The sequence below is a fragment of the Capsicum annuum genome, chromosome 7 (genome assembly GCF_002878395.1).
Source record: "Capsicum annuum cultivar UCD-10X-F1 chromosome 7, UCD10Xv1.1, whole genome shotgun sequence".
Taxonomy (NCBI): domain Eukaryota; kingdom Viridiplantae; phylum Streptophyta; class Magnoliopsida; order Solanales; family Solanaceae; genus Capsicum; species Capsicum annuum.
The window spans coordinates 216,546,457-216,573,078 of NC_061117.1; the positions used below are offsets into that span (position 1 = coordinate 216,546,457).

The following is a 26,622-nucleotide window of genomic DNA, read 5'->3' on the forward strand; positions in this document are numbered from 1 at the left end:
CTTTAGTATATTGAAATACTTATTATAAAGTTGCAGCAACTTTAAACACTTCTTGTTTCTAGTTCAACGATGAAATTTTTATGACTTCAAATCGTCAAGAGAGTGATCTTTAATTTGTGATGAAGATTTTATGTCTTCAAATTACTAGTTAAGTTCAAACGGAGTAGAAAACTTAAATTTTTAATCTCCAAAAACAAGCCATACATATTTCACAATATTATTCCTTAAGATTGTTGGTTTCAATATTTTCGGGTACAAGAATCTGTATATACATGCAGCAATAACTTCAACATAAGTTCAAGTCTAAAACTAAAACACTTATGAAGTTCCTTAACACCTTCAACACAAGATTATAAATAATCTATCCAAGAAGTATGTTAACTTTTAGAAATGAGATGAACCAAAATTTCCAGGACAAGTCCCCCGACTTCACAGAGTGTCCTTAAGGAATAATTCCCCTCACTGTACCCGAGGTTATGAAATCTTTCTCCCAGGATAAAATGGCCAAACAAACCAACTGTAGCGATACCTCAAACAATTGGAATCTCTTCGCACTCACTCAACGATTTGATTGATCACACGAAATGTTTTTGAAGACAAGAAGAGTTTGTATGTTTAGAAAAAAAAATTCGTCCCTAAACCTATGAATAAAAGCAGATTTATATAGCTATCAGGTGCCTCTTCTGAAAGGTGTCGTTTTGTTGGAGGGTTACATTCTTTTCGAAGCATCAATTCGCTTCTGCACTACATTTCAAAACAGTGTTTCCGCTAATGCATGCATATAAATAGAGGATCAAAACACAGAAATAATTTGTTGCATTTTTTCCTTTGGTATTTTCGAATTAAATTTTTGTCAAATAAACTTTGTCCAAAAAGATAGATCTTATCGTTCGATTCAAAGATCTTATCGTTCGATTCAAATTCAAATTCATAGCCGAAGCCGAGCGAGCGACGACGATGGCGTGAGGTACCACCTTGTTCTTGCCTCACTATTCATATAGAGTAAGTGCTTCTTATTATAAACACTTCAAAGTTCCCTTCTCCCATCAATACGGGAGAATTAGTGAACTTTCCCTTAAAAGAGTACACTTTCCATTTTAGTGTCTCTTTTTCTCTTCACTATTTTCCCCCCATTTTTCATTCACACTTTTCATACATATTGAACCCAACAAGAACATAGTTGTCGATATAAGCTTATTAATCCAAATTTGTCTTACATCATGGCTAACATGATTAGAAAGCTAACCATAGTCCTTGTAGATGGTGAAACTGTAGTTTTAGCAGGAGGTATCTTTGAGTTTAGCTTCTTCAGTCCTAATGAATCCGTAGGGCAATATGTATGGAGTTCTTATGATTAATGCAAGTGTTGGAAATTTGGTCCTTGTGGATGATAAAAATGTGTCGATCTGGTCTACGTGATCAGTTAATTTGACATCCAACAACACAGTTGCTGTATTGACTGATCGGGGAATCTTGTTCGGTGTCAAAATAAGTTAAATAAGTCTGTATCATTTTGTAAGAGCTTCAATCATCATTTTAGAAGAAGCTTTAGAGAAATCTTCAAAGTTAGAAGCTTTAGAAATGGAAACGCAATATGGGTTAAAGTTTTACTACACACAGATCCTCGTTTTAATACTTCAGAAATCAATTTTAAAGAAAGTGATGCCCTGACAAAGAAAGTTAAGTACAATCCTAGTAAGAAACACTACAAGATATTGTTACAGACTTGTAAAAAAATATCATCATGGACAGAGTAATTCATTTGAACTTCCTATGTTCTGATTTAAAGCTATCTGTTCGTGTGTTTGGTTCGCTATGCAGGTTCAGAGATCCTTTTTGTGTAGAGAAAACTTCAATTAAAATTTGTGTCAAGACTGTAACATTATATATGATCAGATCATCAAGTTAATTTCTCCTTTGCATTGACTATCTTCCGTATCCATACACAGCTATCTAATGTTGCTCGTGGACAACGCCAAATTATGTATCAGTTGGACAACCTTAGCAATGTTTTTCGTGACAGACTGGGAGAACAATCATGGATAGCAAGAATAATAAAGAGGGGAGATGTTAATTCAATCAGAGTATCTCTTGTTGTGACCTTATCAATTGGTGTTTCTGTTTAAGGGCCTACAAAACTGGAACTAGTTCTTCTTCTTAATGTAAAAACTATGCATCAGTTAGCCAAACGTTTAGATTTGCGTTTCAGTTCCTAATGTAAAAACTATGAAACTGTTTCAAGTGTTATTTTTATACGTTTAAATCTTCAGGAACTTCAAATTTCCTTTATTGTTGATAGTCCAAATGAGAAGTCAAATATTTTTCCAACTTTTTTTCATCCTATTAATCTCTATCTACAGTAAAATGAATGAAGCAGTGGCAGCTAATTCTAATAAATGTCTTCAGAATCAGAAGATAATGATGCTGCAGCTGAATCATTCTCGGGTAGTATCAACATTGTATTTGCTATGGCTATGGATAATATGGATCATATTATCCAATGAGCGCATCCATTTTTTTTCATATCAAATATGGGTCGAGTAGGATAATCTATCTATTTTTACTTAACCCATTTTTTATCCGTCCATATCCAGCTTGACCCGCCCGTTTGCCACCCCTACTCATGACTCATGATCCTTCTTCAAACGCAAAATAATGATTTTCTTCGGTTTACTTCTAAATATGTGAGGCTCAAATGTGCCTCTATTCACTGATATTGTTTTTCGACACAAGAGTAGTACTCCGTTTGAAAGAATTTCAATGTTTTTTTTAATAATGGAAAAAAGAGAAAAATTGCCGACTATATACGTTTACAGATATAATTATTAATATGCAATAGCTTAGCGTGTGTTTAATAAGGTGCTTAACACGCGTATTTCAATTTTTATTCACAAATTGGTGGGCTTCTGGTTGATTGATTAAGTAGGCGTTCTGTGCTCTACAATCTAAAATTGGGACAAAGGGGGTAACAAATTATGCACAAAGTATGCCTTGTGGAATAAAGTGAATTAGTTTGCTTGTGAATTACCATGCATTTGCAACCTTAAGTACTAAATGTGAAAAGTTTCTAAAATTTTTAGTGCTATATTTCTCATTAGCTCAAGGCACTGACAATTTATAATTTTCCTACTAATTAAAAATAGTTAGTTATGATCTAAGTTGCTCGGATCCGGATATGAATATTTGAGACAGGTGTAAAGTCAAGAGTTGGATTCGTCAAAGTATAGATTTTAAGTTTTGGGGGTGCAAATTTGTGTGTGAATATGGGTGTGGAAATTCAGCAAAAAAATTAAATATTATAAATATAGAGGTTCTATTTATAATGTTATTAATTTTGATAATTTTAGACTTTTCTAAATTTAAATTAATTTAATTTTTCTTGACACATAAGGATTATAATTTATTTATTTTAGTTAGTTTATTATTTTTAATTACTTTTGTCTTTAATTTTACGTTTCAATTAGAAATAGTATTGATGTTAGGAGCTTTTTCTCAAAATTTTAACTTACATTTATTTATCAAAAATATTAATATAAATTATTTTTATATCATAAAAATATTAAAATAAAAAAACACAAGAATCTACATGAAGTAAACTTAGGTTGCTTGTAAACCAACATAACTCATAACTGTAGTCAATTTTTTTTTTTTTATCAAAAACACAATATAAAACCACGTATATTAAATATTTTTATTAAAAACAAAATTGCTGGTTAGTGAACCGATATAATGACCAGCTTCGAGAAGTACATACGTCAAACGCCCGTCGCCGAAAAATACATACGCTAACGCCGTCGCCAAGAAACAGTACTGTTTCTTCCTACCCAGTCGTCGTCTTCGGTCATCGGCACTTCGACAAGGCACATCAACAACGTCGTTTCTGTTTTGTAACTTTACAGTTCGCCGGTGTAGTCGTTGGTCGGAATTTTTTCAGGTAAGTAGCCCGCCTATCCAATGTTTCCCCTCAAATTTCTTCTTGAATTTGGTCGACGAGTCCGAAATCGTTTGACCGAGTGCTAGCAACATAGGTTGTGTGATATTCTTGAGAAACTGTTATTTGTTTGTTTCTTTATCAGATGGAAGGTGTGGATGCATCCAATTTGGACTTAGAAAATGTGGTACCACGAGTTAATGATGCGGAAGCGGATGGTTTTAGATGCAGCGTTGATGAGCTTGTCATGAAAGTCGATAAGGTACGTATCTTTTCTTGAATAAAAATGAGAACCTCTACCTCATGCCATTCTCGATTTTATCTATTTCTTCATATCCTCTGTGCAGGATATGAAATTTAATTTCAGATCCTCATTCAGTGTCTTTTACTCTTTAGTTAGTTGTTTGTAGTATCTGAGAGATTGTTGCTCGACTTTCCATTCTCCTCATATGTCAACGATTATACATCCTGCTAAGGAATTCTTTGGGTGTAGTAGTAGGCCGTAGGTAATGCCTTGACTCTGTGTATAGTTCCCACTTCTCAGCTCTCTAATTTGCTAGATTTTCAGGGTCATCCACTGATGGAGTATCATACTTGTGATGTATAAAGTTGTGTAAGTTTGAAGAGCCTTTGACGTTGTTTATATGTGTTTGTTTTTATCACAGTCTTAAATGACTTAGGATATGCTTTATTTAGTAAAAAGTTATTACATATGTTTTGGTATAGTATGTGGGTTCTGTAAGCTACTAACTCAATAGGATCAAATGTAACTAAAAATTGGTAGAATACGAGAAATCAATTTTTTTTTTTTGAGAAAGGTAACATTTGTCTATATATCCACAAGTATGCTACAACAAATGTGTAACCTCACTTCAAAAGTATTCCAACCTACAACATGTGCATCTATCATTTGTTTCTATAAGTAGGCTGGAGCATCAAAGATATCTTTATCTTTATCTTGAGCTATTAATTTCTGCTTACACCAAAAATAAAACAAAGCTGAGCAGTTCATCTTCATTTGCTGTAAATTGTTCTGCTTGTCTTCAAAACATCTTCTGTTCCTTTCTTTCCATACTATCAACCAAATACACGCAGAGACAATCTTCCATCTCTTGTCTTTCTGTGTTGCATTCCCCACCTTGTTCCATCAATTGAGAAGACCTTTTATATTTCTTGGTTTCAGCCAACGAATCTTCCTCAAACTAATGAACATTCTCCACAGTTGGTCTGTCCATTTACCGTGTAAAAAAACGACGGTTGACAGTCTTATTTTGTTCTCTACACAAAAAACATCTACATAGATGATCTCTTCTTGTTCAGGTTCTCATGGGTCAGTACTGCGTCTTTAGTTAGCAACCAGGTGAAGCAATTTACTTTATAGGGAATCTTAGCTTCTCAGATCATCTTCCATGGCCATCCTCTTGAGTCTCTGTTGAATTTAGATCCTCATATGCTGAGCTAACTAAGAATTTACCTGTGCTATCCTTCTGCCGCTCTATTCTGTTCCCTTCCTCTACCAGGTTGTTAAAATCTTCCATTGTAACATGAAAAGAAGCAATACTCTCCATCTCCCAGTCATTTAGATCCCTTCTGAGGTGTAAATTGCATGCTTTCTCAGTCCTCATTACGGTTGCCTGTTGTTTCAGAGAAAGGGAGTATAGATTAGGATAAAGAACTTTCAGGGGGTATTTCCTTAAGACTGACATCTGAATAAATATGAAACAGGCTTTCATTAAGTGCAAAACAAATGAGGTCTAGTCATCAGTTGTTGAAAAGCAGCTCAAGGAATCAATACAATTTGGTTTTGCAAGGGAGGTAGCCTAATCTTTAATATAGCCTCTGCAGTCTTTCCAAAGAATTCGGAAAGTAAATTCACATTCTGCATTCAGTTATTACTTCGAGATGCTTATTTTGTTTGATAGTCATGGAGTGAATTTATATTGTTTAAAACCTGCAGCAGCTGTTCCTTTGACCTTTTCCATCTCCTATTCAGTTGTCTCCAGTTTTATATGATCTTCAAGAAATTTTTGGCCCCCAACTCATATTCTCTCTCTAGTTTTCTGTTTCTGTATTTCCAGAATCTAGATATGTCAAGTTGAAAAAAAGACGTGTTAGTTCTTTCCTCCATTTTCTTTGTCTATTGTTAGGATACTGTGTGCTTCTTGTATTATGCATAGGAAGGATGTGCAAGGTATGCTATTCTCCATCAATTAGTCAAGAACCAGGTGGTTTAGGAAGTCTGGGGTTACTTACAACCTCATCATTTTCTTAACTAGAATATTTTAGCATGCAAGGAACTATATAGTTTTGGAAACAGGTCAAGTTTTCAGTTACGTTTCATATGTCATTTGGTTTTGAAATATGTTAAGCCAATAATATCCTAATTGATTTTCATCTTTAGCGATTCTTGTGTGTTTTAAGTTTTGGTTGATCTCACGAGGAAGTACTGTCAACACTTCTGTGCATCTGCAATCTAATGAACTTGGTGATGTACAAGTACTTAATATGTTTGCAGTTGTCCATCTACATAGGTGATGTTATTTGATGGGTACTCTTGTCTTTCCAATCTTCTGTAGATGTCTTGGTTGGGCTTTGAAGCACATCCTTGTTGAAAGTTGAAAAAAAATTCCCTGATAGCTGATCTCTTCAATTTAAAGAATTTGAGATATTTTTGTAAACAATAAGTTGGGCTTGGACATCGTAGCACTAAAAAAGTTTTAGTTTTTCCTTGTTCGTAGGCACTTAGTTGAAGCCGCCCAAGTGATGGAATGATAAAATTAGTGTCATGTTTGATAGCACCAGACTACAGTTACAGTCACAGGTCCATATTATTTATTGGACTTATCTAGGAGTTTTAGCCCATCAAATCCCTCTTTCATGTTCTTAGATAGAAATCATGTCTTTACAAAATTCTAATCACATCCAATATTGCAAAGCTTGACTTTGATGAATCAAAATCATACCTTTTGACAACCATGTCTACTGAAAGTTATTAGCTGATAATAGTTGTGCTATCCCTCGGGAATCATTCTCTGCTGCTACAATTTAGGTTTAGCTCAAAATCCCTGCAACTTTGTCACCTCTTGGTGCATTAACTGCTTTTGCTTCCTGTATAAAAACAATTTCCATAAGTTTTTCTGTGAGTTAACTGCTAGATGCTGTAACTTTCAGCTTGAACAAAGTGTGAATGAGGTTGAGAAGTTCTACTTGAATACAAGTATAAAACAACCAAATACCTCAAAGAATACTTCTTCAGGGAAACACAAAGTTAAGGATAGACATGTTCCTGGCTTTAAGAAGCTACAACAGGAAGCATCACGCAGAGAGGCTGCTGCGGCTAAGAGGATGCAGGAGCTTATGCGCCAGTTTGGCACAATATTGCGCCAGGCAATTCTTAATATTTGCATTTCCAATTTTGTTTATAATTTTTGAATTCATGATTGACCTCATATTAATGGAATATATCTGCTGTTGATGTGCCAGATCACTCAACACAAATGGGCTTGGCCTTTTATGCAGCCAGTTGATGTTGAAGGACTTGGGTTGCATGACTATTATGAGGTAAAACATTTGGCTTTTTCTTTAATGAAACTTAAAATGCTTTTTTGATTCTTTTCTATAATATGATTTTCTTATTTATTATTTTTGGATGAAGTAAGAATATTATTAACAAAAGAGCATTAACTTACCCATATACAAAAAGTAGAAAATCTGAAAAATATACATGATTTTCTACGAAAGCTACCCAATCATCTATACAATATGATTTTCTTATTTAGTTCTACTTTTATATGTCTGCTATCTGCTAGGCAATGTTTTGAAATTTAATGCTGGGGATTGGGGAAAGTTCTCTCGGAGGTCTCAAGATATGAATTCTAACTTAATCCCCCTGTTTCAAAGTCTGGACATATCTCTATGAGTTTCTGGATTCATTTCTGAATATGAACTACTACTACAGGGTTAGAAAATGTTTGTAATTATATACCAAAACGATTTACGAAATCGTTTTGGTATATAATTACAAACATTTCTAACCCTGTAGTAGTAGTTAATATGATTTTCTCTGTTTTTATTAGAAAATTAGAAAAGTGAGCCTTGGTGTAACTGGTAAAGTTGCTGCCATCTAGGTGAAAAATTCAATTCGTTGAAATAACTCTCCTAAAATGACATTTCTGTTCAAGGTTATTTTATGCAGTTGAACTGGTTTTGTCTATCAGATTATTGACAGGCCCATGGACTTTAGTACAATAAAGAACCAAATGGAGGCTATGGATGGTGCCGGGTATAAGCATGTCAGAGAGATTTGTGCTGATGTTAGGCTGGTGTTCAAGAATGCAATGAAGTACAATGATGAACAGAGTGATGTTCATCTGATGGCAAATACTTTACTGGAAAAATTTGAGGAGAAATGGTTGCAACTTCTGCCAAAAGTTAATGAGGAGGTAAACCATTACTTTGGACAATTTGCTTCTTTGGTATGGTTCCCATAATTTCTTGATATAACGACACTTGTGTTTCAATACTCCAAGTTTTTGTCTGTAAATGTTATATAATAATCTCTTAAACTTTCCATTTATTCCAGGAAAAAAGACGAGAAGAGGAGGAAGCAGAAGCTCAACTGAGTATGCAGCTTGCTCTGGAGGCTGCTCATGCTAAAATGGCCAGGGATCTGTGTAATGAGGTATTTGGATCAAAACGATGGAGCTGTAATTCCCTCAAACAAGCTTTGAGAATTCATAATGATGTCCTCTGTCTCTCATTTGGATCTTGATCTGCCTATTATGAGTCTGAAATTACGTAACTATTTGCAGCTTTATGAAGTTGATACACACGTTGAGGAACTCAGAGAGACGGTGGTCAGAAGATGCAGGTTTGGTTGTATGACTGATATTCAAATGTATAATTGCTACATTTTATCTGCTCTATTTGTTTTCTCTTTTTTACGATTGCTGGCTCCTGGCTTCTCTCTCCCTTGGTTTGAGGTTTTATCGGGAATGACAGCTTCAAAAATTAGTCTTGAAATATCTGGCAAACCCATTAAAAGAAAATATGGTCAAATGTTTCTTGTTGACATAAGCCAACTCATGGTTGTACCATACGTTCCAAATTAGATAACCTATGTCTGTGCTTATGCACGGGTCCAACAATCTGGATTCAATTGAAGTTTGTTTATCTTCTGTATATGCATTTGTTCTTGGTATAATTTTCCTTTTTCCTTTTTCCTAGTGACATTATGGGCGGGAAGGGATAAAGGGCACAATGAGATGTGACACTCTACTAATAGGTTTGAAACCTACATATCAATTGTGGAATACAGAATGTTCACTAAGTGAGCTAGCTGTTGCGTCCAATCACACTCGCAAGTGCATGCGGTCGTAAAAATACTATTGGATTTAGAGTCTAGATATCATACTCACAGGAACTTGCTGATTAACTATTTACTAAATTAAACTAATGCTAATTATTTATTCAAGCAATAAAACCTAATGATATATTTATGAATTAACTAAATCAAAAATAAAAATAAGCTAGAACCCAAGGGTGTGACTTAGTGACCTAGTGGTCAATGAAGTGGGTTGAGGTCTCTGGTTTAAATCCCATCAAAGATAAAATAACACTAGGTGATTCTTTCCATTTAATGAATTGAGGTAGTTGGTGAGTGGTGAGTTATCTGATATTTGTAGTTGGTGAGTGGTGGCATTTGTAGTTGGGTGAGTGGTGGCAAGTATCGAGGTGTGCGAAAGCTAGCTCGAACACCAAGGTTATCAAAATAATAAATGAAATAAGCTAACTAATGGACAATTAACCAAATGTGGAACCGATTTTTACGTAATCAATGAGATATAATTGATCTAGGCTATGGATGCACTAGCAATCATGTTGATTTATGTTGCTCGAACTTTTCAAAAATGTCAGCAGGTGCATGTCGGATTCTCCAAAAGTAGTGTATTTTTGGAGAATCTGACCGAAATTGAATAGTGCGCGCAACTTAGATGTTGATTAATCACTTGAAGTGATTGTAATTTTTTATCGGGTTACTAGTTGCAGTTTGATAATATCTTATTCCGCTTTTTGCCTATAACTCTAGACTACTTGCCGTTCCTAACACCTATATTCCTATGGTCGCCAGTCGATAGTGAAGTGCATGAGAAATATTAGTTGTATTAACTGTTCAAGGCTTAATGGATATATTCTTATCCATATTAGCGAATCGTTCCTCTTTCTTATAAGGTTCACAACCAAAACCTACTTTTTCTTATTACACACACAAGTTCGCCCTCCCGAGTCCAATTTACGATCCGCAGATAATATTTGAGTAGTGATCAGGCAAACAAATAATTAAGCTCAAAAGTAAGTACTCATGCGAGCCGTAGCATGATGATAACTATCTTAACAAGTCAATTCAAGTTCATACACCAACAATCATGAACCTACCATAATCCTGGAACGAGAAGTTCACTACTTCTCTTCCACTTTGAGGATATTAATTGGATCCCTAGTTTCTTTTCTAATATTCTGGTAAGGTCAAGGGGTGGTGGTATGAATCTAAAGGAATCAAGCATTGTTCCTTTAGTGAGGAATGTCGTTTTGTCTTTTTGGCATGGCAAGTTTTAGAATATAAAGACCTTGTCCTCATCCGCACATCTCTCTATTGCCTTGGAAGGCTCGATTTCCATGTCGCCTACCAAACACAATGTCGGAAAGTGTTTAGAATGAGTTCCAACACACCTTAACTTCAAAATTGCATTAGTTACGACATTCTCACTTTTGTACACCTCAATATTTGCATTAACCAAAAGAAGATTAGTGAATGGCTAGAAATCATCTTTTGGCTCCGCAAGCTGGCCAGTATCCACAACAATTGGTGGGTGGGCATCATACGCTTCAACCTTTTTATTCAAGTGAGCTTGCAGGTGGCAAATATCTGAACCAAATTTTATCTACTTTTATGAGCTCAATTCTGTTGCCACGTCTAGAAGACTATAACGGAGAAACCGGGCAAATCTAATTCATCGAGCTTGTTTTTCGAGCCAAGATTGACTCACTATCTCTGCTTTCCTGCGGAAACTCGTTCACTTCTTTTATTTGAGGGTCGTCCTAAGAATTAGCTAAGCGTGTAACTTACACATCATTTAAAATACACATCTGAGAGTTTGGCCTTAAACCTTTCTTGAGCCCTCCTGCTTTCCTCAGTCTGCACCTGCATCAGTGCATTGTGCTCGCCTGAGCATGACATTTCTCATATTCCACTTCATTACTCATGTCAGCATTACAAACAACAGGAGAATCATAATAGGGGCTAGGGGATGTGGAACAAGCATTAGGACAATTAGTTTAATGACCATCCAGTCGACCACATATATTATAAAAATTCATTCACAAAGGATTGAGGGGGTGTATATAATGTGTGTATATATATATATATATATATATATATATATATATATTCATATTTGGGGCTTTAAGTTGTAATATTTGTCCATTAATTGTTAATAAAATGATCCAAAATCCAATATAAACTTAAAACCTAAATTTTTCACTCTTCATCTTATTTTTTAGTTTCAAAAGAGTATTTTGTTCCTCAATTTTTCATAATTGTGGTTTTCATTAGCACATGAGTGAAAACATACTTGATCTAGTCTTTAATCACAATATAATTGTAAAAAATAAAGATTATTAAAAAAAACGAGAAAACCCCAAAAAATTGAAAAAATCAAAAGAACCGACTAAAACCTAAACCAAAAAAACTGATTTTATGTTGGTTTGATTTGGTTTATAGTTTTAATAAACATAATTGTTTTTTTTTTTGTCAATAAAAAAACCTACCCGACCTATGTACACCCCTAGTGGTAATGATTAATGATGTAAGAGAAGGGGTAAATCAGTAAAATTATCTGAATATTTGTATCACAACGACAGTAAATCATTTTTAGGCTAGTAGTGTTGCTTCATTCTGGGGCATTTATAGAGTTATCTTCCACGCCCACAGAAATTAATGGAAATGACCAGATTACCCTCTGGTTGGGTAAGCTGGCAAGACAACTGCGGGTGGTTCAAGCCTCTTCTATATACTAGTTTAACCACACGTGTCTAGCATGTGTAACATTTGATTATTTAAAATTAAATAATTTTATATATTGCGAAGATTCTAGTAAAGTGTAAAATGTTTAACAAACTTTTCAAAGATCCTTCACATTTTAATTAAAAATGTTAATATAAACATATATTTTAGTGGAAGCACATATATATTTTACCACCAAAAGTTTCAAGTGGGTGGTCGATCATCACTTTTGTGTTTCTCATGCAATACCTCTTTCCCTTGCTGCCAGAAGCTAAGAGAGACGCATTAATTTGAATCATATTTTTGGTACGATTATTTTTTTCAATATTTAAAATCTTTCCTTGTTTTAAAGTCAAATTTTTACAAAATCATTAATTACATACTTATGACGTACTTAAAACTTTTAAAAATTTGATACTTCTTGAATTTTTCTTATTCTAGCACTTTTATATTTTTTCTAGATTTTTCAGATCTTCTTAAAATCAAATTTAGTTGATTTAGAATTTTTAAACTAATGAAAAAAGTATTAGTTGTCATTAATTCTAATGACTTCTAACATGTGAAGGTTTATTAGAAAAAAATAGTGAAAAGATAATTTTGTCTAAAGCAAAGACTTTTAATGAAAGACAAAGTTCAAACAACATTTCTAAGGTCATTCACACATTTAATATATTATAGATTATAGATTATAGATATAGTTTAGTAAAGTTATATGAAGACAAATGTGGAGTAACCTCATCATTGAAAGTAGATGAGTTACATGAATACAAGGCTGCATCTAATATTTATTGCTAAAGCTAATTTGGGCGAGGTTGTGATGGAGATTTGATACGGGTGCCAAGGGCTCAAGACCATTCACAAGAAGCCAAGCTCGGAAATTACAGAGTCTTCAAGGCATGTTCATGAAGATGGATGTGTGTGTGTGTCTCAAGTTCATCTAAGGGAGTGCATGTGTTGAAGTGTGAAGAAATGCCTTAGTGTCTTAAAACACTCTAAGGTCGTCCCTTTGTGCACTCCAAACCTGCCCCTTCATTAAGGGTGTAGTGGTCATTTCCATCTCATTTTTGTAATAGACTATAAGTAGGACTTTTTTAGTCTTATTTTAGCTAGTTAGTTCATTTCTCGGTTTGTAATATTTTGAAACACACAATTCCTCTCTTGGAGAATCGACCACCCGTAACTAGGTTTCACAAGTGGGGTTTTTCACTTGTGTTGTTCATTGGCTAGAAGCTTGGGTTCTTGAGGTGAACCGAGTCCTTCTTGGGTTCGACGTAAGAACTTGGTGTTATTTACATAGGTGTTAGGGGTTTTGGAGTTTGAAATATTCCATAGTTCTTAGTGCTTGTATCTTTATGTCAAGTTGTGTATACATCTTTACATATTGTTGTTTTGTTATCTTGGTCTCGGCCTAGTTGCTTGCATTGATAGTAATCTTTTTGTTGTCTTGTGTTTTGTGGTTGGCTGTGTATCATTTGGTATCAAAGCAAGGATTGATTTTATTCCTACCGAATCAATCTTGGGCTTGGTAACTTGAAAACCTAAAAAGAAAAGTGTTGAAAACTGAAAATCCAAAAGAAAACATTCTGTTCCGTTTTTGGTCTTTGGCCGAAAGTTTGAACTTAGATTTAGGATATTTTTATGTGTTCTGGTAGTTTCTAGTGTTAGACCCTTTCTCACTAACACTTCTAGAGTCTAAATTCAAATTTTGAGCTATTTTCAAGTTGTTCTTGATTATTTTGGCAGGCTATTGTGGTTGTTGTTCTTGATGTTCTTCATTTTGTGTTGATCTTAAAATAAGGGAAAGAGAGTGTGGCTCCTTGTTTGTCTTGGAAACACTTCCAAGACATCACCAAAGAAGTAAAAGGACAAAAGGCTTCCAAAAAACATTGCTGCCAAAAAGGAGTACAACAACAACAACAACAGACCCAGTGTATTCCCACAAAGTGAGGTCTGGGGAGGGTAAAATATACGCATTCCATACCACTACCTCCGAAGAGGTAGAGAGGCTGTTTTCGATAGACCCCGGCTTAAGAATGAGAATAGTATACCAAGACCGTAATGAAACATGAGACATGGTGGATAACATAAATAAAAATAAGAAGTAAGAAATAATAACAATAAATATAAGAGAATTCCGAAATAAAAGAAAATACAAGCAATACGCAATAAATATAAGAAAACGGATACTCACCTAGTAGTGACATACTCTCACAATACCTAAGACACCCACCACACTCAAACTCCTCTAACACCTAGCCACAACCCACACACTCACACTAGCCTTTACCCTAATCCGCGACCTCCACACCTTTCTATCTAAGGTCATGTCCTCAGTAAGCTGAAGCTGCTCTATGTCATGCCTAATCACCTCCCAAAAGGAGTAAGGACACTTTTCAAGTTTGACTAAAAAAGGAAAGGAGTTGAGGCTTGCAAAAAAGTTTTCTTGCCAAAAGAGTGCAAGAAGGTCAAAGCTCTTTGAATTTTGAAAAGGAAGCCCTAAAGTCTCGTTTGTCTACCTACTATAGCCGAAACCTGTCTCTTCCAATTGAAGATTGAACAACTCAATTTTGGAACAAGAAAATTTCCAATTTCAACGACCAATAAGTGGCTGCCACGTCATCATAGGCAAATTTTTTTTGGAATTCCTAGTTTCTTTTCCTTGTTTCAAGTGGTTTCAATTTTGTTGATTCTAGTACTAATTGGCAAACTAGTAATCACCTACTAGGTTGTAAATTAGTTTTGAGTATGTTTCTTCGTGTTAGCGTTATTTGTGCGCTTTTGTCATTTGTAAATCGTTATAATTCTTGGCTCAAGCATGATGGAAGGACCAACCGATACTATCTTGAATTCAAGGGCCGAAAGTTCACACTATCCACTTTCGCCATCACAAGTGTGTGAAGCTCATCAACAAATGAGGGAACTGAAGGAAAAGGGGAAAAATGGAAGGGAACTCGAGAGTGTGAAGGGTGAGAGAGTTGAGGGAGTTCCAACTTCGAAAGGTTAGAAAGCTATGGTGATGTTGGCTAGGAAGAGGGTCTCTTCAAGGAGTACGATGACACGACACCCATGCTTCTCCTAGCCCATGCTTTTGATACTAACCCTTATACTTCTTCTATTCCCCCTTCTATTTCTCTTGTTTTGTAGGAATTTGAAGATGTATTTCCCAAGGAGTTGCCTCAAGGGTTACCTCCACTTCGGGGCATTGAACATCAAATAGACTTCGTGCCGGGTTCACAATTGCCTAACAAACTGGCCTATCGAAGTAACCGGACTTCAAAGAAAGTATGAGTCCGTGTGCGGTTCCGGTGTTGTTGGTGCCAAAGAAAGACGGAACATGGCACATGTGTATGGACTGCCGAGCCATCAACATGATAATGGTAAAATATCGTCACCCTATTCTTCGGTTGGACGATATGCTTGATGAGTTGAATGGTTCTTGTGTATTTTCAAAAATTGATCTTAGGAGTGGCTATCACCAAATAAGAATGCAACCAGGTGATGAATGAAGAACCGCCTTCAAGACCAAATTTGGTCTCTATGAATGGATGGTTATGCCATTCGGCCTCACTAATGCCCCTAATACTTTCATGCAGTTAATGAATCATGTGATGAAATCGTTCATTGGAAAGTTTGTTGTGGTATATTTTGCTGATATCTTGGTTTATAGCAAATCCCTTGAAGAGCATGTTTTACATTTGCAAAGTGTGTTTGAAGTCCTTAGAAAGGAAAAGTTGTATGCTAATCTTGATAAGTGCTCTTTTGGTGTGAATGAAGTTGTGTTTTTGGGATTTGTTGTAAACTCAAGAGAAGTCGTAGTGGATGAATCTAAGATAGACGCTATAAGAAATTGGTGAAGTACGAAGCTTTCATGGGTTCGCTAGTTTCTATAGACGTTTTGTCAAAGGATTTAGTATCATCGTCGCTCCCTTGACCAAGGTCATCTGAAAGGACCAACCTTTCAAGTGGGGTGAAGAGCAAGCTAAGGCCTTTGAAACCTTGAAAACTATGCTTATTTCCACCCCTTTGTTGCAATTGCCCAACTTTGATAAAATGTTTGAAGTTGAATGTGATGCTAGTAAAGTAGGAACAAGTGTCGTCTTAATTCAAGATATTAAACTTGTTACCTATTTTAGTGAAAAGCTCAATGGTGTAACTCTAAACTATTCCGCTTATGATTTATACGCCTTGATTAGAGCTTTGGGTAATTGGCAACACTACTTGTGGCCCAAAGAGTATGTGATCCGAACGGATCATGAATCCTTGATACATCTTAGTGCCCAAGATAAGCTAAACAAGCGGCATGCTAAGTGGATTGAATTCCTAGAGACCTTCCCTTATGTCATTCAATACAAAAAGGGATAGAAAAATGTGGTTGCCGACGCATTATCGAGGAAACATGTACTAATTTCTACCTTGTCTTCCAAGTTGATGGGATCTGAGAGCCTGAAAATGTTGTATCCCGAGGACCGCACGTTTGCTCCTATATTTCGTGAATATGAAGAGTGGGGTAGGGAAAAATTGCTCAGTCTCCCCTCCCTATTCCAAGTTTGATGGCTATTTGTTCAAAGGAAGAAGGTTATGTTTGCCCTCTAGTTCGTGGAGAGAATTGTTGTGAGAGAGGCACATAATGGCGGTTTAATGGGCCACTTTGGGGTTGAAAAGACCCTCGGGATCTTAGAGGAACAATTCTAGTGGCCTAAGATGCGCAAAGATGTTGCTAAGATTTGCGGCCAATGCATGGATTATAGGAGTACCAAATCACGCCTCCTTCTTCATGGCCCTTGGCTTGACATATCTATGGACTTCGTTTTGGGGCTGCCAAGGAAAAGGAGAGGTAGGGATAGCATTTTTGTAGTGGTTGACCGATTTTCAAAGATGACACATTTCATACCGTGTTCTAAGTGTGAGGATGCAACTAGTGTCGCTTCGTTGTTTGTTGAACATGTTGTTAAGTTGCATGGGATTCCTCGAACCATTGTTTGTGATAGGGACTCCAAGTTCCATAGTCACTTTTGGAAGTCGATGTGGGGTAGGCTTGGTACGAAGTTGTTATTCTCAACCTCTTGCCACCCACAAATCGATGGCCAAATAGAAGTTGTAAATAGGACCTTGGGTTCTGTGCTACGATCCATGGTTAAATGTAAGGTGACTTCTTGGGAGGAACATCTACCCCTAGTCGAGTTTGCTTATAATTGTGTTATTCATTCGACTACCGATATGACTCCTTTTGAGAGTGTATACGACCTCAACCCCCTTACCCCTTTAGATCCAACCCTTTTGTCTAAGGTTGCATAAGAAGGTACGGGTCCGCCTAGAAAAGAAAAACCAAAAGTTGCTAAGAGGGCCAACAAGGGAAGAAGAAGGCTTGTGCTTGCACCGGGAGATTGGGTATGGGTGCACCTTAGGAAGGATTGATTTCCAACACAAAGGAAGGCCAAGTTGATGCCAAGAGGTGATGGTCATTTTCAAGTGCTTGAAAGGATCAATGATAATGCATACAAGATCGACCTCGCTCCTGAATACTAAGTGCATAACACGTTCAATGTGTGTGACCTCTCACTTATTGACGCCATTGAGGATGATGAAGCCATAAATTTGAGGTCAAATTCCTTTCAAGATGGAGAGGATGATATGGGTGCCAAGGGCTCAAGACCATTCACAAGAAGCCAAACTCGGAAATTACAAAGTCTTCAAGGGCATGTTCATGAAGATGGATGTGTGTGTGTGTCTCAAGTTCATCTAAGGGAGTGCATGTGTTGAAGTGTGAAGAAATGCCTTAGTGTCTTAAAACACTCTAAGGTCGTCCCTTTGTGCACTCCAAACCTGCCCCTTCATTAAGGGTGTAGTGGTCATTTCCATCTCATTTTTGTAATAGACTATAAGTAGGACTTTTTTAGTCTTATTTTAGCTAGTTAGTTCATTTCTCGGTTTGTAATATTTTGAAACACACAATTCCTCTCTTGGAGAATCGACCACCCGTAACTAGGTTTCACAAGTGGGGTTTTTCACTTATGTTGTTCATTGGCTAGAAACTTGGGTTCTTGAGGTGAACCGAGTCCTTCTTGGGTTCGACGTAAGAACTTGGTGTTATTTACATAGGTGTTAGGGGTTTTGGAGTTTGAAATATTCCATAGTTCTTAGTGCTTGTATCTTTATGTCAAGTTGTGTATACATCTTTACATATTGTTGTTTTGTTATCTTGGTCTCGGCCTAGTTGCTTGCATTGATAGTAATCTTTTTGTTGTCTTGTGTTTTGTGGTTGGCTGTGTATCATTTGGTATCAAAGCAAGGATTGATTTTATTCCTACCGAATCAATCTTGGGCTTGGTAACTTGAAAACCTAAAAAGAAAAGTGTTGAAAACTGAAAATCCAAAAGAAAACATTCTGTTCCGTTTTTGGTCTTTGGCCGAAAGTTTGAACTTAGATTTAGGATATTTTTATGTGTTCTGGTAGTTTCTAGTGTTAGACCCTTTCTCACTAACACTTCTAGAGTCTAAATTCAAATTTTGAGCTATTTTCAAGTTGTTCTTGATTATTTTGGCAGGCTATTATGGTTGTTGTTCTTGATGTTCTTCATGTTGTGTTGATCTTAAAATAAGGGAAAGAGAGTGTGGCTCCTTGTTTGTCTTGGAAACACTTCCAAGACATCACCAAAGAAGTAAAAGGACAAAAGGCTTCCAAAAAACATTGCTGCCAAAAAGGAGTACAACAACAACAACAACAGACCCAGTGTATTCCCACAAAGTGAGGTCTGGGGAGGGTAAAATATACGCATTCCATACCACTACCTCCGAAGAGGTAGAGAGGCTGTTTTCGATAGACCCCGGCTTAAGAATGAGAATAGTATACCAAGACCGTAATGAAACATGAGACATGGTGGATAACATAAATAGAAATAAGAAATAAGAAATAATAACAATAAATATAAGAGAATTCCGAAATAAAAGAAAATACAAGCAATACGCAATAAATATAAGAAAACGGATACTCACCTAGTAGTGACATACTCTCACAATACCTAAGACACCCACCACACTCAAACTCCTCTAACACCTAGCCACAACCCACACACTCACACTAGCCTTTACCCTAATCCGCGACCTCCACACCTTTCTATCTAAGGTCATGTCCTCAGTAAGCTGAAGCTGCTCTATGTCATGCCTAATCACCTCCCAAAAGGAGTAAGGACACTTTTCAAGTTTGACTAAAAAAGGAAAGGAGTTGAGGCTTGCAAAAAAGTTTTCTTGCCAAAAGAGTGCAAGAAGGTCAAAGCTCTTTGAATTTTGAAAAGGAAGCCCTAAAGTCTCGTTTGTCTACCTACTATAGCCGAAACCTGTCTCTTCCAATTGAAGATTGAACAACTCAATTTTGGAACAAGAAAATTTCCAATTTCAACGACCAATAAGTGGCTGCCACGTCATCATAGGCAAATTTTTTTTGGAATTCCTAGTTTCTTTTCCTTGTTTCAAGTGGTTTCAATTTTGTTGATTCTAGTACTAATTGGCAAACTAGTAATCACCTACTAGGTTGTAAATTAGTTTTGAGTATGTTTCTTCGTGTTAGCGTTATTTGTGCGCTTTTGTCATTTGTAAATCGTTATAATTCTTGGCTCAAGCATGATGGAAGGACCAACCGATACTATCTTGAATTCAAGGGCCGAAAGTTCACACTATCCACTTTCGCCATCACAAGTGTGTGAAGCTCATCAACAAATGAGGGAACTGAAGGAAAAGGGGAAAAATGGAAGGGAACTCGAGAGTGTGAAGGGTGAGAGAGTTGAGGGAGTTCCAACTTCGAAAGGTTAGAAAGCTATGGTGATGTTGGCTAGGAAGAGGGTCTCTTCAAGGAGTACGATGACACGACACCCATGCTTCTCCTAGCCCATGCTTTTGATACTAACCCTTATACTTCTTCTATTCCCCCTTCTATTTCTCTTGTTTTGTAGGAATTTGAAGATGTATTTCCCAAGGAGTTGCCTCAAGGGTTACCTCCACTTCGGGGCATTGAACATCAAATAGACTTCGTGCCGGGTTCACAATTGCCTAACAAACTGGCCTATCGAAGTAACCGGACTTCAAAGAAAGTATGAGTCCGTGTGCGGTTCCGGTGTTGTTGGTGCCAAAGAAAGACGGAACATGGCACATGTGTATGGACTGCCGAGCCATCAACATGATAATGGTAAAATATCGTCACCCTATTCTTCGGTTGGACGATATGCTTGATGAGTTGAATGGTTCTTGTGTATTTTCAAAAATTGATCTTAGGAGTGGCTATCACCAAATAAGAATGCAACCAGGTGATGAATGAAGAACCGCCTTCAAGACCAAATTTGGTCTCTATGAATGGATGGTTATGCCATTCGGCCTCACTAATGCCCCTAATACTTTCATGCAGTTAATGAATCATGTGATGAAACCGTTCATTGGAAAGTTTGTTGTGGTATATTTTGCTGATATCTTGGTTTATAGCAAATCCCTTGAAGAGCATGTTTTACATTTGCAAAGTGTGTTTGAAGTCCTTAGAAAGGAAAAGTTGAATGCTAATCTTGATAAGTGCTCTTTTGGTGTGAATGAAGTTGTGTTTTTGGGATTTGTTGTAAACTCAAGAGGAGTCGTGGTGGATGAATCTAAGATAGACGCTATAAGAAATTGGTGAAGTACGAAGCTTTCATGGGTTCGCTAGTTTCTATAGACGTTTTGTCAAAGGATTTAGTATCATCGTCGCTCCCTTGACCAAGGTCATCTGAAAGGACCAACCTTTCAAGTGGGGTGAAGAGCAAGCTAAGGCCTTTGAAACCTTGAAAACTATGCTTATTTCCACCCCTTTGTTGCAATTGCCCAACTTTGATAAAATGTTTGAAGTTGAATGTGATGCTAGTAAAGTAGGAACAAGTGTCGTCTTAATTCAAGATATTAAACTTGTTACCTATTTTAGTGAAAAGCTCAATGGTGTAACTCTAAACTATTCCGCTTATGATTTATACGCCTTGATTAGAGCTTTGGGTAATTGGCAACACTACTTGTGGCCCAAAGAGTATGTGATCCGAACGGATCATGAATCCTTGATACATCTTAGTGCCCAAGATAAGCTAAACAAGCGGCATGCTAAGTGGATTGAATTCCTAGAGACCTTCCCTTATGTCATTCAATACAAAAAGGGATAGAAAAATGTGGTTGCCGACGCATTATCGAGGAAACATGTACTAATTTCTACCTTGTCTTCCAAGTTGATGGGATCTGAGAGCCTGAAAATGTTGTATCCCGAGGACCGCACGTTTGCTCCTATATTTCGTGAATATGAAGAGTGGGGTAGGGAAAAATTGCTCAGTCTCCCCTCCCTATTCCAAGTTTGATGGCTATTTGTTCAAAGGAAGAAGGTTATGTTTGCCCTCTAGTTCGTGGAGAGAATTGTTGTGAGAGAGGCACATAATGGCGGTTTAATGGGCCACTTTGGGGTTGAAAAGACCCTCGGGATCTTAGAGGAACAATTCTAGTGGCCTAAGATGCGCAAAGATGTTGCTAAGATTTGCGGCCAATGCATGGATTATAGGAGTACCAAATCACGCCTCCTTCTTCATGGCCCTTGGCTTGACATATCTATGGACTTCGTTTTGGGGCTGCCAAGGAAAAGGAGAGGTAGGGATAGCATTTTTGTAGTGGTTGACCGATTTTCAAAGATGACACATTTCATACCGTGTTCTAAGTGTGAGGATGCAACTAGTGTCGCTTCGTTGTTTGTTGAACATGTTGTTAAGTTGCATGGGATTCCTCGAACCATTGTTTGTGATAGGGACTCCAAGTTCCATAGTCACTTTTGGAAGTCGATGTGGGGTAGGCTTGGTACGAAGTTGTTATTCTCAACCTCTTGCCACCCACAAATCGATGGCCAAATAGAAGTTGTAAATAGGACCTTGGGTTCTGTGCTACGATCCATGGTTAAATGTAAGGTGACTTCTTGGGAGGAACATCTACCCCTAGTCGAGTTTGCTTATAATTGTGTTATTCATTCGACTACCGATATGACTCCTTTTGAGAGTGTATACGACCTCAACCCCCTTACCCCTTTAGATCCAACCCTTTTGTCTAAGGTTGCATAAGAAGGTACGGGTCCGCCTAGAAAAGAAAAACCAAAAGTTGCTAAGAGGGCCAACAAGGGAAGAAGAAGGCTTGTGCTTGCACCGGGAGATTGGGTATGGGTGCACCTTAGGAAGGATTGATTTCCAACACAAAGGAAGGCCAAGTTGATGCCAAGAGGTGATGGTCATTTTCAAGTGCTTGAAAGGATCAATGATAATGCATACAAGATCGACCTCGCTCCTGAATACTAAGTGCATAACACGTTCAATGTGTGTGACCTCTCACTTATTGACGCCATTGAGGATGATGAAGCCATAAATTTGAGGTCAAATTCCTTTCAAGATGGAGAGGATGATATGGGTGCCAAGGGCTCAAGACCATTCACAAGAAGCCAAACTCGGAAATTACAAAGTCTTCAAGGGCATGTGCATGAAGATGGATGTGTGTGTGTGTCTCAAGTTCATCTAAGGGAGTGCATGTGTTGAAGTGTGAAGAAATGCCTTAGTGTCTTAAAACACTCCAAGGTCATCCCCTTTGTGCACTCTAAACCCGTCCCTTCATTAAGGGTGTAGTGGTCATTTCCATCTCATTTTTGTAATAGACTATTAAGTAGGACTTCTTTAGTCTTATTTTAGCTAGTTAATTCATTTCTCGGGTTGTAATATTTTGAAACACACAATTTCTCTCTTGGAGAATCGACCACCCGTAACTAGGTTTCACAAGTGGGGTTTTTCACTTGTGTTGTTCATTGGCTAGAAACTTGGGTTCTTGAGGCGAACCGAGTCCCTCTTGGGTTCAAAGTAAGAATTTGGTGTTATTTACATAGGTTTTAGGGGTTTTGGAGTTTGAAACATTCCATAGTTCTTAGTGCTTGTGTATCTTTATGTCAAGTTGTGTATCCATCTTTACATATTGTTGTTTTGTTATCTTGGTCTCGGCCTAGTTGTTGCTTCCAGTGATAGTAATCTTCTTGTTGTCTTGTGTTTTGTGGTTGGCCGTGTATCAAGATTAGTCTGGGAAACTGGTTTGTGTTTTGCTGCAATTATAAAAATGCTAGGGGAAATTTATCCTCTACGCAGTCCCATTCTGTAGCACTGAGAATGAGCTCTCAGGTGCATACTGGAACAATATTTCCGGAAATAAACACGATCTTATATTTCAGATAAGAGTCTCTTGAGCCAGCCATAGTTCTCAATACCTTAATGTGCCAGAGATCATCATTCAGAATGAAAGTCTTGGTAAAAGTCTTTCGGCTGAAGATCCAGGATACAATTTGTTATAGAACTCTATTGGGAGTAGTAAGTGCCCTTCTTGCATTAGAACATGAGATCTTCTCAAACTTGGAAACCAATAAGAACCGTACCTGTGTCATTTTGAAAATATGTTTATTTTTCCCTGATATTTCAGTAATAGTGAAATGTGATCGCCAAGAACTGTTTGCTATTTAGTGGACCAAGTTGCTTATAATCTGGAGGAACCAAATTGGAACTTTATTAGAAATCTTGATTTTTTGTGGGATATGCAAATATAGGACGAACAGAAGTGGATGTTATGCAATTCAGTCCCCATGACATAGCTAACCCTATAAATACTCTCGTTTCTCTGTTCCAGTAAGTTTTTGAAAATTGCATTCCTCACTGATTTCGAGCATACACAATCTTCGCCAGCTTGTTATGCGTGGCCACGTCCAAGGCAAGCATGGCCTTTGTTTCCATTGCAGCATCTAAATGGATCCTTTGACACCGGGGCTTCTCTAGTGCTGATTCCTTTTTGCTGTGTTGATCTACTGGTACTTTCATGGAAACTTCCTGGGAGATGTGAAATGCAACAATTATTTGAATCTCGATTAAGCTGAAAATGATAAATTGGTATTTAATTTATTCAATTGGGTTTAGGTTACTTTTCTTGGGCTGCCAAGTGACTTTTTCTGTTGCACGGGTAGAGTTCTTCTCAGTCAACTTGGATATGTTTCTGTTGGTTCTGAAACTTCCTATAGACAGTTTTGCGCTCGTAACAGAATTAGCTGGTCAACAGCTTGAATGGCTAAGTTGAGATGGCAGTCTAATGATTTTTTCTTTTTATCTTCGAGTGCTGTTTCATATGTGAAACCAATTCTACACTTAATTCTCTGGTAAAAAGTGCACCTCTCTTTTAATTTGAATGTAGATTTAAATTCACTTTTCCGCTAACAATTTCTTATTCAGTAGAAATGTTCCTGCATCTATTTTTAATAGGCATTGGGTTGGTCTTACCAACTTATCCGTCTGTTATGATCTCAACTGAGATCTAAAATGGAATTTGCAGAAATTAACGACACAATACTATTTTGGGAATTTTCTGATAAACAGACAAATGAAACTTTAAAACAAGGAATTGGAAACTAATTGAATGATTCGCCATAGCCGCGAAACCCGTAGAATGAAATGAGAGAATTTAGAAAGAGATCTAAGAGGAGAAAAGAGAGGGAAAGAAATTCAGAGAAGAAAGTGAAAGAGGCAAGAAAGAAATGTACCCAAAATTCAGTTACCCTCTTTTTCTTCTCTGATGTGTGTATATAACCACCTTTCCACGTGGCACCATCACGACCCTTGCGCCTCATTTAAACTGAAGTGATCTCAGTTATTTATTCTCAATCTCGCGTATTTCTGTTTGTTTTCTATTCCCGACTTCGAATCTAAACAACTACAGTTGGTCGACTATTATTAAGATCATAACACCGTCGCTCTGACTTCTTGCTGGATATTTGTTGTACATAACCTCCGGACTAAAAGAAGAAAACTTCATCTTTAGACACCATTCATCAGGAGTCTCTCTACGTGCTTAAACCTTTTTCTGAATCCCTTCTACTGTAAACTTAATCTGATTCTTGTTTCTGTGTGGCGCCAATGCTAATTCTGAAATTATTACCTCAGGAAAATATCAATAGAGGAGAAGAGGAATCTAGGTATAGCTCTCACGAAGTTATCTCCTGATGGTCTTAGTAAGGCACTGGAGATAGTAGCACAAAATAACCCACTATTTCCTGCTTCAGCAGAAGAGGTGGAACTTGACATTGATGCTCAGGTTATCATAAGACTTAAAACATGCATCTTCCCTATTCAACATTTTTTATGACTTGCAAATTCTTATTACTTGTTTCGTGGTTTCTGTAGAGCGAATTGACATTGTGGAGGCTAAAATTCTTCATCAAGGATACATTAGAAGTTGGGGGCAAGAGTGCAAGCAAATGTGACACCAGTAACTCAGCCAATGTTGCTGCTACTAGTCCTAATATTAGTGCTGCCTCCAAAAGAAAAAGGGAGATTTGTGATGCTCTTGTGAAGAATGCCAAGAAGCGAAACAAAAAGCCCTCTAAATGAATTTGTTTAAGAAATGGGCTGCAGGTTAGATGTGCAGTTCTTGGGTATCATCATCAGGAGAAAAGTTTTGTTTGTCTAGTCGCGAATGAGACATTTTTTTTCCCACTAAGCTCACTTTTATAGTATTTTCAATTCAATTTGTGATCCTTTTTTTTCAAACTTCTCCATCTCTCTCTCTCTCTATATACACACACTAGTTGCATAAGGCCCGGCCTTGATGTAAGAATACAAGTTTAATATTAGAAAAGATATAAACTTAAATCAAATTTTTTATTGCATAATCAATTGTCACACGTTGATTATGTCTTGTTTGGTAAGTCTTTATGATTATTAAAGTTTTTTTGTCACATAATTGGATAACTTTTAAAGTACTTTATTTATGATGAATGAAGTATAGAGGAGAATTAGCAAATACAAAAGAGATATAAGGATTCGATTTAAAACAAGTAAATGGTGTTTTCAGTATATTTTAAATCTTTTTCATGTTAAATTAGTTACATTATTGAAAAGGAATATTTGTTGTTATTACTATTATTATTATTATTAATATTATTATTATTATTATTATAATAAAAAATATATCCAGTGTATTTTCGTTAAGTGGGGTCTGAGGAGGGTAAAGTGTACGCAGTCCATCCCAATACCTCAGATGAAGTAGAGAGGCTCTTTTCGATATAACAAACAAGACACATAAAAGCATGCAATCACAAGGTAATACTATAATAACAGATAGTAAAGGATAATAACAGGAACAAGACATCACAAGGTAATACTAGAAAATATGTATTCGAAAAACATAGATATCACAAATACACAATAGATCTACTCTTACCCACTAACCCTCTACCCTAATCTACGTTCTCATGTCCTCCGTAAGTTGTACCTTTTTCATGTCATGTCTAATCACCTCCCTCCAATACTTCTTAGGCTTGCCTCTACCCCGCCTAAAACTATCCATAGCCAGCCTCTTACACCTCCGTACTGAAACATTTGTGCCTCTTCTCATCACATGCCCGAACCATTGCAACCTCACTTTCATATCTTGTCCTGCACCAAGGCCACTTCCATCTTCTCCCAAATAATCTCATTTTCAACCCTATCCCTTCCGGTATGTCCACACATCTATCGCTACATTCTCTTCTCCGCCACCTTTAACTTCTATATGTGGGAGTTCTTAACTGGTCAACACTCCG

The 26,622-nt window shown here is 36.9% G+C and overlaps 1 protein-coding gene across 2 annotated transcripts; it reads left to right on the forward strand.

The window, feature by feature from the left end:
* The first annotated feature begins 3,599 nt into the window (after positions 1-3,599).
* On the forward strand, positions 3,600-25,707 carry LOC107878524 (transcription factor GTE6). 2 transcript variants are annotated; one of them, XM_016725546.2, is made up of 9 exons: positions 3,600-3,934; positions 4,077-4,193; positions 7,103-7,318; positions 7,415-7,492; positions 8,149-8,373; positions 8,514-8,612; positions 8,743-8,828; positions 24,983-25,133; positions 25,223-25,707. In XM_016725546.2, exons 2-9 carry the CDS (start codon positions 4,077-4,079, stop codon positions 25,427-25,429), a joined length of 1,179 nt encoding a protein of 392 aa, XP_016581032.1. In that variant the 5' UTR covers positions 3,600-3,934; the 3' UTR covers positions 25,430-25,707. The 2 variants fall into 2 exon arrangements, with proteins under 2 accessions (XP_016581032.1, XP_016581033.1); XM_016725547.2 differs by having other exon boundaries at positions 8,743-8,801.
* Positions 25,708-26,622: the final 915 nt, after the last annotated feature.